The sequence below is a fragment of the Lagopus leucura genome, unplaced genomic scaffold (genome assembly GCF_019238085.1).
Source record: "Lagopus leucura isolate 7727_CA_CO unplaced genomic scaffold, USGS_WTPT01 Super-Scaffold_73, whole genome shotgun sequence".
Taxonomy (NCBI): Eukaryota; Metazoa; Chordata; class Aves; order Galliformes; family Phasianidae; genus Lagopus; species Lagopus leucura.
The window spans coordinates 66,438,255-66,454,203 of record NW_024962252.1 but is presented as its reverse complement, the minus strand read 5'-3'; the positions used below and the strand labels follow the sequence as shown (position 1 = coordinate 66,454,203).

At 33.6% G+C, this 15,949-nt stretch overlaps 1 protein-coding gene across 4 annotated transcripts in view; it reads right to left on the bottom strand.

The window, feature by feature from the left end:
* The window catches only part of RYR2 (ryanodine receptor 2), a 337,274-nt gene that overhangs the window by 163,187 nt on the left and 158,138 nt on the right, over positions 1–15,949 (bottom strand). For all 4 annotated transcript variants that reach the window (XM_042888514.1, XM_042888524.1, XM_042888521.1 and 1 more), the window contains 5 exons: positions 13,930–14,094; positions 12,299–12,420; positions 10,079–10,262; positions 9,241–9,376; positions 5,439–5,534 (listed from right to left, as the gene is read on the bottom strand). In XM_042888514.1, the coding sequence (XP_042744448.1) occupies positions 5,439–5,534; positions 9,241–9,376; positions 10,079–10,262; positions 12,299–12,420; positions 13,930–14,094 (703 nt within the window). The remainder of the gene's footprint in view (positions 1–5,438; positions 5,535–9,240; positions 9,377–10,078; positions 10,263–12,298; positions 12,421–13,929; positions 14,095–15,949) is intronic.

Genomic DNA, 15,949 nt, shown 5'->3' with positions numbered 1-15,949 from the left:
TATGTAACAGCTAAGCTGGGAGCCCATAGTGGTGCTCTTGAAACAGTGGAATAAATAGAGACTAACCTGAAAATAAGATGTGCAAGCAAAAATGACTAAATCACAAGTGGCCTCCCAATTAAGTGGAATTCTAATATCAAGGAAGCAGCAGTCCTTGCCATTAAGAATCATTGCATTTTTATAGGTTCCCAGCCATGGGGATGTAGAATAGGTTCCCACATCTGCTGGATCAAGTCATCACTTGCTTTGGGAGCACCACATTTGGCAAAGTCAAGTATTAAGTATGTTCATTATTATCAATTTTCACAATAAAAAAAGTCAGTAAGGGATTTCCTATGAGGACAAGCTGAGAGACCTGGGACCATTCAGTCTGGAGAACTGTCTGAGGTGACTTGAGAGCAGCCTTTTGATATCTAAAAAGGAGCTACAGGAAAGAAGGGGAGAGACTTTAGCATGGTCTGTGGGAATAAAACAAGGGGGAAATATTTTCAAGCTCAAAGAGGGTAGATTTAGATTAGATAGAAGAGAAAAAATCTCTTACAGTGAGCATGGCGAAGCACTGGGACAGGTTGCCCAGCAATGTGGTTGATGCTCTGTCCCTGGACACTTTTAAGTCCAGACAGGGCAAGACCCTGGGCAACCTGATCTGGAGGTGGTGTCCCTGTTCCTTGCAGGGGAGTTAAACTAGATGGCCTTCAGAGGACCCTTCCAACTCTAATAATTCTATGATTCTATAAAATTTCAGGATTTCAAAATTGTGGCTCATCCACATGCGTGTCCTCTGTACTCAAAATTCAGGTTAAAATGAAAAAAAAAAAAAAAGCAAAAAATTGAAAGGTCAGACTTTGTCAGTGGACACAATAAATGCAGCGTTCAGGACTATGATCCACCCAGTGCCAGAATCATAGAATGGCAAGGGTTGGCAAGGATCATCAAGCTCCAACACCCCTGCCAGATCTGGTATCAGACCAAGTTGCTCAAGACTGCGTCCAACCTGCTATTGAACAGCTCCAGGAATGGGACATCCACAACTTCTCCAGGCAGCCTGTTCCAGCACCTCACCACTCTCTCTGAAGAATTTCCTCACGATATCCAATCTTCCCTCAAGGAGCTTAAAATCCTTGAGCTTAAAATCCTCAAACTAGGGAGGTAAACTATAATGTGATTAACAGTTTTATCGAATGCCACAGTAATCTGGGAATGCATGGAAACAAATGGATTAAAATGTGTTATCTTAAGGTTTCCTATCTCTCACTGTGGCATTAAAATGCACTTCTAAGAATAAAATCAGTAATCCATTATGAATCAATACCACATAAAGTCAGTGTGATAGCTACATTCTTCTCAGGTTGTGCAGGTAGATTCATAATCATTATTCTGTTTTAAAATAAAATATTTTTTGTTTTCTAGTATTCATCTTTTCAACAAATGAAAGTAAAAATACTTCAAAAGTGTAAACATTCAAGAGAAAAAAATGAATGCTATCAATCAGACTTGGCTGCCACAGCATCTTTTTCAGCTTCTGTGGTGGTTGAGTGCTAACTATCAAACACACTAGGTTTGAAGGGCAACATTCTGTATTCAGAAAAAAAGAATGCATATAAACATACAATGTTGGTTTGGACTGATCCACTTTTAGATTTGTCTATATTAAAGACAGCTGGACCTGCTTTGATTTCTTTGAAGTTGCTCAAGGAAGTTAAGCAGAAAGTGTTTGAATAAAATATGTATCACAAAAACATACAGATGTCATGATGAAGATGGTTGAAAATTTTTTTCTTAATGATTAACTTGAAAAGCAGAATATCTTTCAGGACTTCTCTAATTTCAAGCTATAGAATACTAGAGTAAAAAGTATGCCTAAAAACTACTCATAAACTGATAACGCGCTTCCTAAAATCTTTGAATTAGGACACTGAATAACCAGCCTTCCTTATGATTCTTCACGTAGGCTTTAATCCCTTTGAAATTTTAATAGGACTAGTTAATCCCATCTGAAACAGATTTCATAAGGAAAGACTAATCTTAATTTATACACTGAAAGAGACAGCCGAAGAACTTGCATTGCATTTTTCACTTAGCACCTGTCATACCTCAATTCTGACATAGTCTGCTCTCAGGCACGTTTATACTTAGACAAACCTTAGTTTTCTTACTTTTGCTTCAGTGAAGATCATGAACTTAATCAATTTCCAGTCTAATTTGTACAATCAACTCAGTTACTGTTTATATATTTAATGCCTTTATTTTGTTTTCCTAGCATTTTTAGTTCAAAGAAAAATTTTTCACATGATATTATTAGATTCATTAGATGCTAAGCCTTCAATGTCTTACAGAACAAACAGATTTCAGGTTACAGAATTCATCTCGTACTTCACTGTAGCATCATAAATATTTACGTTTTAATTGTCTAAACTGATTTTAACCTTGTGACAGTTCTGTTTTTTGTTGCTTTTTTTTTAATATAATAGTAACCATGTAATACAGCATTTTAGGTTGCTCTAATGCATTTCGTATTGTTATGATTTTCATATTTTATACTGGAACTGTATCCCATCTTCTTTTTCCATCATCCACATATATAAGATATCCTAAAAATTAGGAATTCCAAAATCTGTAGATGCATTCACTTAGAAAGCGGCTCTGGAAGATCCAGCTTAGCAGAACTGAATTTGGAGAGGGGCTAATTGAGAATGGAGTGCAAACAATAGATAAGAGATGACTGCATACCATCACACTTTTATTGTCAATGTGAAATGCTAAAATAATGAAGGCACAAGTCAAATTCCTTGGCCACAATGAGCTCTGATTTAAGGATATTTCTCCCAATTGCAGTCATCAACTAAGAATTATTATTCAAAGAAAGATTATTATTTTCCTTCCTACTCACAAAACATAGAGCACTAAAACAAATAGATGACAGCAAAAAGTTACAAGTATGCAAACAGAAAAGTGGTTATTATATTATTCTCACTGCTGTTTAAACTATCTTGCCCACGAACCTTCCTGTTTTGAAATTACTGTAACATAATTGTATAAAATAATGTTTAAAAGACTCCAAAACAATCATCTTCCAACAAACAGTAACATATATTGTATAGAACACAAAGAAGTCATAATTGCAATTCGAGAATATTTCTTAGTCTGCCATTCAGAAATAGCTCCAATTGGGTGACTGCAGAGAAGAGGGGAAGGAAAGAAAACGTTATGCAAAACAAAGCAGAATATGTAAAATCTACAGAGACAGAAAAGCAGACAATGAAAATTTAAAGCATAGCAAACAGTAAATATGGAACATTATCCAAATCTACTGCTGTGGATTTAATATATTTTCCATGCGCTATTATTAATAATAGACCCTTGAAATCCACCTCGATCTCTCTCACTCCCTGTGAAATGATGAACATGAACCAGAACAAGAACATCAAAAATATCTGATATCAGTAACAGTAGAACTAGGCAATAAAAAAGTCAGGTTGAGACAATTCTATCTGGTGTTACAGTAAAACTGATTTTGCATTTAATACAAAAGATTTTATTAAATTGCTCAGACTATGATTGCTATTGAGAATTAATACAAGTGATATAGAACATCACAAATATTTATACTATAGTGTTCACAAAATTACAAAGAAAAATATAAAATGGAAGAATATTAATATTGTGAGATTAATTTTTATTTTTTCATTGGTAGTGTTAGCATTACAAAATTGTCTGTAGCTTCATGGAAGCTTACTATGCTTCTCAGAGAACTAGTTTACTCAGTACTGAAGTAAAGAGTTTTCTGAGCTCTGGAAAATATCTTTTTAGTAGGACAACTTCAAGTTTTTTAATTGTTAACTATTGAGAGGCATGCTTCTAGATTATGTCAATAACAAATATTAAATATGTGAAATAAAATTTTATGTAAGGAAAATATAAAAGCCTGTATTTATGTCATTGAAATGGGGCAAGAAACTAAAGTATCAGCCATGAAATCAACACTGTTACAGAAACATAGATCCAGTAACTCTTCAGTTACTTTGGGATACACTTAGCAAACATTCTTTCATGAAATTAGATTTGCCTACTGTCCATTTACAAATCAAACCAAAGCAGGAGGAATAAACATGTAAGGAAAAAAAAACTGTAACATTAAAATAGAAAGATGTTAAAGAATAGTTTTAAATAAACAACGAAGTTCTTTTTTTAGAGTAAGTACGTGCTAAATGTGGTAACCTAAACAAGCATCCTTTAGAATCCTTTTACAGAATCCTTTTTTAGGCAAGTTAACTATTATTTAAAACAGCAATGTGGTACACATTATCAAGTTGGCAATGTCAATGCCATATAATACCAACATAAATTCTTGTTATTTACATTAATTTAACATGCAGTGTTTGTGCTACTTATTTTTTATTCTACTCCTAGCATTATTCTCCAACATAGTTCAAAACATTGTTTTATAAAGTCTAGTCCCAGTATTTTCAAAAAATCCACTGCAAAACTAAAATTACAATGTATTTAGTTGGTAGATAAGATTTACAGATAATAGATTGCTTCCAAGGAGGAAGAAGCCAGGATGGAAAGTACAGTACATAAGTACATGTAATTTTGAACAGTAGTGACACTAACCACACCACAGAGCCACTAAGCAGATGAACTTGAGCACATTTCTATCTGCTTCTATCTTGCTAATCAAGAAGTGCTAAGCGATTAATACTAAGGATTTCAGGAGGAAAATATGACTTCAATTTATAAAATTAAAGAATAGTAATAAAATATAGTTAATAAATTGCCAAATTTAAGGTAATGTCAAAGAAAAATAAACAAGACAGCTTAAAAAATGCAGGTCTAAAGTGACACTTGGATTCTCAAATCCTAAATGTGTCTCAGGCATGCTTTTTCTTGCTAACCTCAGTCAGACACCAGGGGACAGATGCGATGAAAAAGAAAATATATTTGTATTATAGACTTAATTCTTCTACAATCCAATATTTACTGAAGATTCATATACGACATATATTCAAAGAAATCGTGTGAACTTCTCTACATTACAAATACACTCCTTCAAGATGACACAAACTATATCTACTCCAGATGACATCTTCGATGCAAATGCTGAAAAATGCAGAATTCCAATGAGAAGGGAAAGGAACATACTAGAATTAGAGAAAGAAAACAACTTAGTAACTGAAAACACAGAATTGTTTCACCAAAACTGAACAAACCAATTGAATCTTAATCTGTTGGTTCACGGAAAGGAAAGATTACTAGAACCTAAACTGAAACTACAACCATAATCACTATGTAAAATTGTTAAACATATAAATCTAATTTAGTAAAATATTTGCTCTCCCATGGGAAGAACTTCATGAAAACTAATAATAAGTATATCACCAAGTTTAAACAAGTGAAAGACTGGAAAAATAAGGAAGTTATAAAATTAAAAATCATACCAGAAGAGGCTTCTAGTCTTTCTAATCTGCTGATCAGCCAATCAAGAGATCCAGAAAACTGAGCACAGTTTTTACGATTCCCTCGAATAAGAGCCGCTATGGGAAATAGGAAAAAAAAAGAAAAGAAAGAAAGAATTCACAATTATAAATTCATTTGAATTAAAGTAACCCTGATTTTCAAGGATTCTTGAATCAAGTAAACTAATTTCTTAATCCTTTGCTATTGATGTTCTTCATGTTAAATTTAAATTACTCATGTAATTGATACACTTAAACAATACCCTTGGCATCAAATTAACCTTTAATGTTAATAACCCCTTCAATAATCCCTGAAGAATATTCTACATGAAGTAGGGAAACCTAGAACATCATCACAAAACTTCCAAAGAACATTCTACATGAAGTAGGGAAATGAAGAACGTCATCACAAAAGTCAGCTGCTACTGTAGGAAAGAAATTCTGTTTAACAGCATTTTTGTAACAATAGGAAACACTGGAAGAAAATGAACATAACAGAGGATGAACAATTTTTTTCAAGAGTAAGTAGGAACTTGAACATTCCATTACATGTATAAATGTGGCATTTTTCACAAAAATCTGTTAAATATTTATCTTCATATATTTATCTCAAAATAATTCAAGGAAATAGTACCTTTTCCAACTTATGATGGAGAAGGGGAAGTAAATAAAGAGTGAACTTAAGCTCTCTTATACTCAATTAAAATTTCTAATTTCTTCAACAGCGTGAAAATTTGCTTCCAAGTTAGATTCTATAATTGGAATAGTAACCTCTCATAAATTGCTGTTATCTCTCCTGACAATATAACGTGTGTAACCAGCCTTCCACTTTATTCTTTTTCTCAAGTATTGGATCATGCTACAGAACTCAAATTTTCTAGTAAAACGTATTGTAATATTACCCTGTAAGTATTAGAATATCATCTCCATGACTTTCTAAATTTTTTTCATGACGGGTGTCACAAAATTAAGACACGTTAATCAGTTTGCATTCATCTATAAAATGCACTACTTGAGGACCTGACATTCTGACACACAGAACATAAGTACATTGAAATAATCAATACAATCCACTGTTCAATAAAGTCAAAAGTATTATATTAAATCTATGCCATGATATATTACATGATTAATTAAAATCATGACAAATATTGTTTGAAAATAATTTGGGGAAAGAGGAAAAGCATATTGTTAAATGCTACCACTAGAGTTCAGGAATACTTGTTTCTATAATAGACTTTTTAATTAGTTATAGGCAAGCCACGTAAATGTGCTGGCCATCAAGTACCCAAATAAAATGAAGGCAATAATAGCTCACTGCTTCACATGGCTTCAATGAAGTTAACTTCAGTAACAGAAAAAAAGTCATAGATAGTTTCATAAATGCAGTTGAAAAAAAACATTTGTGAAAGATTAGTATTCAGAAGCGAAAGTACAGTTAAAGTTGTACATTAATTAACACAACACTGAGAAAAAATTGATATTCAATACCCATTTCTTTATTGCCCACAACTCTGAACAAGACTAGTGTCTGGTTTAAAGGGATGAAAAAAACAACAGGATGCGCCAGACAGATATTGAAACCAAATAATTGTGCATACTCTTGCGCATTCCTTGGTAATACACAAAGTTTCTAATACAAGCTCAGAATCATAGTGTGTATTTATAATACAGGAGGGTCAAATGCCATAGCAGATTTGTGACAAGAATTTTTGTATGTGATAATATCCAGTCTCTACTGAAAGTCTGTAAATGCCTGCACTGTTATCACAGTGCGATGTCAAAAATAATGTCAGTGATGTGACAAAAGCCATGAGTTGGGACATTGGGACATCACATTTATTTAAGTGCAGACTCAAAAGCAAAGCACTCTGCTGAAGGAAGGCAGAGCAAGCAGTACTGATTTGTCATCCATACAATTACTATACAGCTGCAGGGCTATTCACAATAAAGCAACATTCGTTACAGCCAGAGCAAGGCCAAGCTTCTTAAACATCAGCTGCCAGAACATATTGTAGTTAGAGCAGCAGAGTAAAGGCATTGAGGAGGGCTGGGACATCAAGAAAAGCCCATGGAATAATCTATATTTGGTACAGGACAAGTAGAATTTTACAAAAGTGATTCTTCGGTCTTGTCAATAGGAAAATTAAGACTTTTACAGCAATGTTTCAGAATTCAAGCCAGTAGTTCCTCCAGTCTGCCCAAGCCTCATTTGCTTAGCTTTGTTGCTCAATAGTAAGGAAAAAAATTAATTTTACAGAAATAAGTGAACAAACAAATAAACTACCTTGTTCATCGGCCAGACAGTTCAGTTTCACCATTTGTTTATTTTAAGTGAGGCACATCATTTAAACTCCTATTTCTGCTTCTCTGACATCTGGAGGAATGCCATTTTTCAGTATGCCTTATACACATGAAATACTGCTGAATATTAAAAAAAAAATAATCTAGACCTCACAGCTTTTAATTTCAGAGCCAGAATTATTAGTCTGTCTTTTAACTTAAATTTCTCCACCTGTTTTTCTCAGTGAAGAGAAAATTAAGTAGCAGTCACAAATGAATACTAACAATGGTTCCTATAGGTAGTATATGAGAACCAATTACACACACTATTTTCAAGTGGGCACTTCATAACAATTTTACAGTACTCAGCTGTGGAGCTTTCAATTGAGTTGATATATAACTATTACTTACATATCTTTGCAGTATCATTTCTCTGAGGAGTGAAATTTTATGAGCATAAATGACACACCAAATGCCTTCTGCTTTATTGGAAACTGAGATGACAATCCTTCAATAAGACTTGGACCAAACTCAAGTTTTTGCCAAAACAAGCAAATCATGCCCACACTACAGTTTGTGCATAACACTGACAGTAGCATAAGCACATGTAAGCAGCCTGCACAAAAGGAATGCTTAATGTGACTGTCCTCAGTCACTTAAGGTCAGCATTAATGTTAATATTTAGGCTTAATTATGGCACTGAGAAAAGCTGAGGATGACAGAGAAGCATGGAACTGACAAAATGATCCTTTAGGAAGTTAAATTTCCTTCTGTAAGCAACAACTTAGGAGAAGTGAATATGCTGGCAGCTACAGCAGAGGATTAATAGCTCTATTTAATTAATCATAGTAGAAATAAATAACACATGTGCAATTCAAACTGCTGAGCAAATAAATCAAGTGATTGAATACTTCTACCTAAATAGAAAACTGATTAGGACACTAACTAGCATTTACAGAATATGCTGTGAGATACAGCAACTGCAAGTCGACAAGATCTTCATGTTATACTGCATCTAACAGCTAATAATCTTTCCACGACATCCTGTATCCTAGTAAAATGCTGCAGTCAATAGTTCTAAGTTACCAATAAGTAATGCCTTGGTTATGTAAACTTCTGATTCAGTTTGCAGTTCTACAGCCATACACATGAAAAATCAGAGACCTTTAAAAAACTGACCACAATGTTATGGCTCTTTAATGCAAGAATGATAAATCCATATATCATTGGTTTATACATTTTTGGACAGCATACAAGAGACATCAGCAACACAATGACATGAAAAAAAAAAAATCATTTATTCATTTAGGTATTTTTTTTAAAGCACAAAAAACAGATGTTACGTTTTCAGTGTACTTTCCTCCTATCCACATGCAAGGATCTGAAAAATGCAAAAATCAATGGGTTTTGTAATGTATCGGCTTATCCCATACTAAAACAGATATATATTTCTTCTCAATTTTTACCTAAAAGAATCTAAGCAACCTAAAGAATGTCTTACCTAGTAATTCATACAAGGAATTCAGAATTGATTTCCATGCTTCTCCAGCTTCCTTCCCAGCTACATCTGCAAAATGAGCTGCACTGCTGTATACATTCAAGCGATCAATACATTCAAGAACGAGGTTGATCATGCCCTAAAAATTGAAAGGCTTAGATTACAAGAAGAAGAAAATCAAAACAACAACTACAAGACCTTGTCTAGGCACAAACATGTAAGATTTTCCAGTATCTAAGAAAATATAGAAACAACCATGAAAGGAGACAGGTGGAGTCAAAGAATAAATATATATGGAAAAGGTAATGTAAAAAACAAACAAACAAAAAAACCAACAACACAGCACTGATGCATGTTTTGAACTGCTGTGAAAATAAACATTTATCAGTTAGATGATCAAAATAAAAAAATACACAGTATTCCAGGCATCCTATTCTAGAAGACATTTAAGCATCTGACAAATTGCAGGCAACCATCTCTACCAGAGAAATAATAATATTAAGCACAATAGTTGAAGCATACCTATTAAACTATAACATTCTGTATCAAGAGAAGAAGCTACAAGAGAAGAAACTAATTCACCACTAAAGGAGTAAATTATAGTCAGAGCCCAGGATTTTGCCTATACTAATATCTAACTGTTTTTTAAAGGCATTAAATGTATTTTTTTGAATACTCAGGAAAATCAACAGATCTTAAAACATTATAAATGTAGCAAATAGTCTGAGTTATATAGGACAAACTCTGCAAGTTTACTCCAGATTAGACATCAGTACCACAGACACCATAAAAGAATAATTGCAGACAAAACGGGGAAAAAAAAAATGTAAAACAGAGCTACCTCTTCCTGGAAGAGATTCTGGCGATTCTTCAGTGCACGGAGCCTGTTTTGCTTGTCTTCATGCTCTAAATGTTCATCAGGAGGGTGAAAGTAGCCAATCAAGTCTTGAAGGCTCAGACTGACAGACTCAATAGGTAAATCTACTGCGGAAGACTTCATTTTTTTGCTGAGAGCATCAAGGCCCCTAAAATAAGATGCAAAATCTCCTGAGTATTGGGAAAGCATTTATTTTACTTTATCAACTCTTTATTAGTTTAAAACTAATCTTTATTTAGATTCCATAGCTCAATTTGTTTTCTGACAACAACTTCTTAACAGTGACTTGTCTTCCCCATTTGCCACTTATTGATGCATATTTCCCTTCTCAAACAACCCTAGCAAACAATCATAGCATCATTATCAGTCATTCCCATGACTAGAAGCATAAAAAAAGTCTCCAGAAAACAAATTTTTCCTCTACTTGTGTGTTTAGCATTTTCAGAGGCAGACCAAAAGATAAAGGGAAGATATGGAGAAGATACTGTAAATATTACAATCGCATCTCTAGTATGTTTTTCAGGGACTATGTTTCCCTAAGCACTGGGAGATCCAGCTCTCCCACAGTCTGTCCCAACACTTCATTAGCCTTTTACTAACTCTGATACAAAATTCAAGCTTGGTCTTGCTCACTGCCTCCCAGAAATAGAGAGCAGACCATTCTCTTCCATGTTTAACTTGACCCTTGCTTAGCTGAATCCCAGACAAACCCTGTAATCCAATTTCTCTTTGATGCGGGGCTCTCCAGATCCCCACTCCAAAAAAGAAAATAATAACAAATAAAATAATTTTCTCCTCCATTTAAAACTTATCTTTTTTGAAACACAGCCATCGCTGCCGTACAGACCTTGGAGAAGGCAGTTGTGGGCAGCAGGCAAGGCACACTACTGCCTCAGGTCAAGGCAACAGTAGATTCACCAGAACTTTCTGGAATGAGCAGAAGGGTTTGCACATAACACCAAAAAAAAAAAAAAAAAAAAAAGATAATTGTGTTCTGCAGATCCACCAGCCGCCCTCAAAAAGGAAAAAAATATATACACTTCTGAGGATGCCTATTAAATGCTGCAGGGCTTATGAGATGACCTGGCTCTCAAGTGCTGAGTGGGAAGAAGAGAAGGGCCCACCTGATAGCACGCAGTGGGGAGAGAGGGAGGGGGTAGCTTACTTGACAGTCCTGATTTCAGTTTGGACTCATTCTCATTGCTTCCACTGTAAAAGGTTTATCTTGCTAGCTTTTGATCATGAATAATCTAGCTACATAGCAAAAAGATCCTTTTCTCACAGAGCACACAATTTTTATTACAGTTGTTTTTCTCTGTTGTTATTTAAGTATTCAGGTAAACATTTTTCAATAAACTGACACATCTGTATCTTCAACTGTACACCCATGTTAAGACATGGTTGCTTTGGGTCATCATCTCCCATATTGCAGTCTCTGAAAAATGAGTTCCTAAGACATTTTTTTCATTAAGTATAGTCTTATCTATCATTGACGTCCTACTGCAACCACATTCACAAGTGTGACATTTTTTCAACTACTGAAGTTATAAAACATTTGAAAAGTAATATCCATCAGTATTGTTGGAGAAGATTTGGAGTAGGAAAATAAATGCAAATACCATATACTCTTAGAGGGCAAAATTAAACATTCCATGAAAGAAAAAGGGAATAAAGTGAGGAAATGTGTAGGAGGAGGGTAGAAACAAGGTATAAACTCACACACTTAAGAGAACTTTTGGCGAGACTTTCAATACACCTATGTCACGGTGAAAGTAATGCCTACTACTTATTTCTAAAGAAAATACAACAAATGTAAAGAGCACAATAACATTATTTGATAAAGCAAATTCTCAGCTACAAAGCACTATTTTTCAACAGCCGCCACCAGTAGCTATGCATTTTTGCCAGCCATGAACAAGAGCCTACATGCTGCACTCAAAAATCTGCGCCTGTAGAGATGACCCACTGTCACCATCACAACTGGTGATATTTTTTTTATCTTACATTATACTTAGAAAAGAAAGAGCTAAAAAATCTAGATGTTGCACTTTGTGGCCTACACCAAACATTGTGGTTTCTTTCCATTGTCAGTACTTACATATGTTGAAATCAAGATAGAGAAAAGAAATTGGCCACCACAGCACTTTGATGATTAAGAACTATCATAAAGTTATATACATATACCTTATAAACCTGTTGAAAAGGAAGACTGTACTACGGATGACACGTGCAGTACGAGATTCTTCATGCTGAGATCTGGACAATGTTAAACCATCATCCATGTGACCTTCATGGTGCATTATTGCCTGTAATACAAAAATAAGAAGCTATCACTGCAAAATTTAACTTGTATCATAAATAAGAGGTACGAAAATTCACACAGTAAGGCAGAGAAGTCAATGATATATTATTTACAATATATTATTTTGATATATTTGATGTATATATATACAAGTTTATTCATGTGTATATAGACACACACACAAATAAACACATGCACGTATTTTAAAAAGGCTAAGGGGTTTGGAGTAATTTTTGTTCAACCAAAGAGATGTTCAGTTACTCAGAAGCAGGTCCCTCAAGTTCAGATAAGGTTAAGGAAAAAAAAAAAAAAAAAAAAACCCCGATTCTTCTATTGATCTTGTTTCCTGACTACGCCTTGAATCAATACCGATAACTTACTGTTATCTGTAATTAGCTACCATGGCTCTAAGAGTATTCAATCTAATCTATGTGGTAACATTTTTTAGATAACTTTTTTTTCCATACACAAATTTTTGTTACTTAAATTAAAGAATTAGTCAATAATATATCTTATTTTAAATGTTTTAGAATTAAGATTATAATTATATGCATTAATAATACATGCATAAAAAACATTAAAAAAACAAATTTGGAAGAAATTTATACTACTTTTGTAGAAGATACTTACAGAATACATAAATACATGCATGTAAATAGATAGATTAAAAGGTATCATGCACACAGACTTTAAATACCTAAATACTGTGGTAGCAATTTCACTCCAGCTTTGTACTTGTGATATGTAGAACAGTAATAGAAGATTATATACTTCTGATAAGAATTCCAATATGTCATTTTATCTTATTTCATTTACATAAAAGAACGCAAAATTTTTTTTTTTTTTTTCCTTTCTGAAATGTTTCCCCACAAAGTCGAACATTTTCAATACCAATACAAATGTAGCTTCTGGAATTTGTATTAATTTACAGAAGATTGTTTTTCCCACTTCATTATGTTGAGATAATTCTCTGCTTAACCATAGTTATTATTCTTTAGAAGAAAAAATTCCTCAGGACTTGAAAAAAGAGTTGAATGTTCCAGCCCGAAAAGTAATACACTCACAAGATGGAAAGGCTTCAAACTAAGCAGTCACTTATTCCAAACAACAGCACAATGAAGAAAACAATGTGAACGTATAATACACCGGCTAATACTAGCACTTTAGGTTTTCACCAAATATATACATATTTATCAGTCTTTGTGAGTTAATATCAAAAGGCAAGTAGATGTACTTTGTTCAGTTTTAAGTTTGGGAATTCAGTAGGTCATGTAAATCTGACTTTCATTACTCAAAAAAAAAAACCAAAACAAACACACACACACACACACACGCACAAAAAAAAAAACCAAAAAAAAAACCAAAAAAAAAACACCCACAACAAATCATTTACACTGAAAGAAACAAATGGTTAAACCTGGAAATTAGCGCTCTCCTAGTGTAGTTTTCTTTACTTTCCCCCACTGCCCTACCAGACCAACTGAATTAAGTGCTTTCCTATTTACAGTCATACCTTGCGTTGCACAGAACCCATTCTGACAGACTTTGCATCTGCAGACTGGTATGACAGCCACAAGCCTGTGTCTACATGTTGTATGAAGCATATTGAATCTCCATATTTTATTTCAGGTGCTCCCATTCCATCTACCTCTTTTCTCACACCAACATCCAGTTTTTCCTGAAGGAAAAAAAAAAATGTACATGAAAACAAGAACTGACATGTTTATATTTGCATCAAATATTGAATATTGCAATATTGCAAGCTTTTTTTCTACAGAAATAAAGATCAGAAATCTTCATTTGGTGCACTGGAACATAAAAAGAAGCAATTGTTTTTTGCAACAGTCTGCAAACTGCCTTAGTGATGCAAAGCAATGAGAATGTACTGGATATGAACAGACTTTATTGATTAATGCGACATTTTCTCCAGATGGACATGCTTGTTATAAACCTAGTTTTTATTGCATGCATACGAGAATATGGGCCAATCTTCACATATTTTTGTGGGCTAAATGGGCAAAATTATTTCCTATTATTTTATCCTAATATTGAACAAAAAATAATCTGTTAAGTGTAGCTTTACATGTGTTACTTCACTCTAATGTTTCCCTGTCACTCCTTACTATGTTCAGAAAAAATTTCACATGATTAAGGCTTGCCATTTCAATTTCTTATATTTTCATTTGACCCAATATTTACCTTCTGGGTACAAAGTCACAACTGAAATTCTAGCAGATCTCACTGACGGGAGAGAGATAAATCATAACTGCTTTTTAAGCTAACAATAGTGTATTTTCTATGAAATTTTACAAAAGAACAGGTGACAGCACAAAAATACAGATGAACTCCAAGTAGGAACACTGCAATAAAGTAAAGGTACTTCTCTTCCACTTAACTTTTTGCCTGTTTAGAGCTAACATTCTGTATCACAACAAGCAAGACCTTCATGTACTTTTCAGATAGTGAAGAATTATGAACATGACATTGAAAGGCAGAAATTGCTATAAATTCAGGAAAAAACTATTCATGTTCTGTATTCCATAGAGATTAGGGACTTCCTCTTACCGAGGAATTTGGGTTTAATCACATGCAAAAATACAAGTGAAAAGTTGTACGGTTTGTCCATATATGCTTGGGGGAAAAGAAAACATAGAAAGACTGTAGAGGATGACGCCTACGTTTTTGCATCTTTCATTTTAAACCTTTTATTATTATTATTATTTATTTATTTTTTTACAAAGAGGAAAGACATTTTTCTAATGTCAGTATCCCAATGAAATAAAACATGGCATTCCTTCAACAATATACAAACTGTATTCATCCTCAGCAAAAAAGAGACTACCATATTCTCCACTGAGGCTTCTCCATCGTTCCTTCTAAGTAAATCTTAATTTAAAACAAATGTCAGTATCTACTAAGTCAATATATGTATATGCTGATTAAAAAATACAAACTAATCATCTTTCCACATCAACAAAAGAATACTGATATTCTCTGTGTTGCTAGAAATGCAATCATTTATCTTATATCAAGTAAAACTATCTAACAATAGAGTGCAGTACATTGTTCCATTCTCCATGATGCAACCCCAACTAAAAACTCCATTTAAGCAGCAGTAAATGAGTTCTTTCATTCTTTTGGCTTCAAAGAAGAATAACTGTTCTCATATATAAAAAAATAAAAAATAAAAAAAAAGCAACAGGAACTCCCCAGTACAACTGTACTACCTTGTCCTGAAATGTTTGTGGATTAACTATGAAGATAATTAAAAAAAAAAAAAAAAAAATACCACTGCTACTGTCAAAATTTCAGCATCAGTAAGATAAATCAAACGAAATTAAAGACTTCATCATAGTATTATTTTAAAACTGTTTACCCCCAGTAAGTACTAGCCTGTACTTATAATGATTATTGAAGGTGTCAAATGAAAATTTATACTATGGCAATTGGAAACTGGATAGCAACATCATATCTAGTGAAAGAAATAACAATTTCCTAATTAAATTTAAAAAAAAAAAAAAAAAAAAAACAAT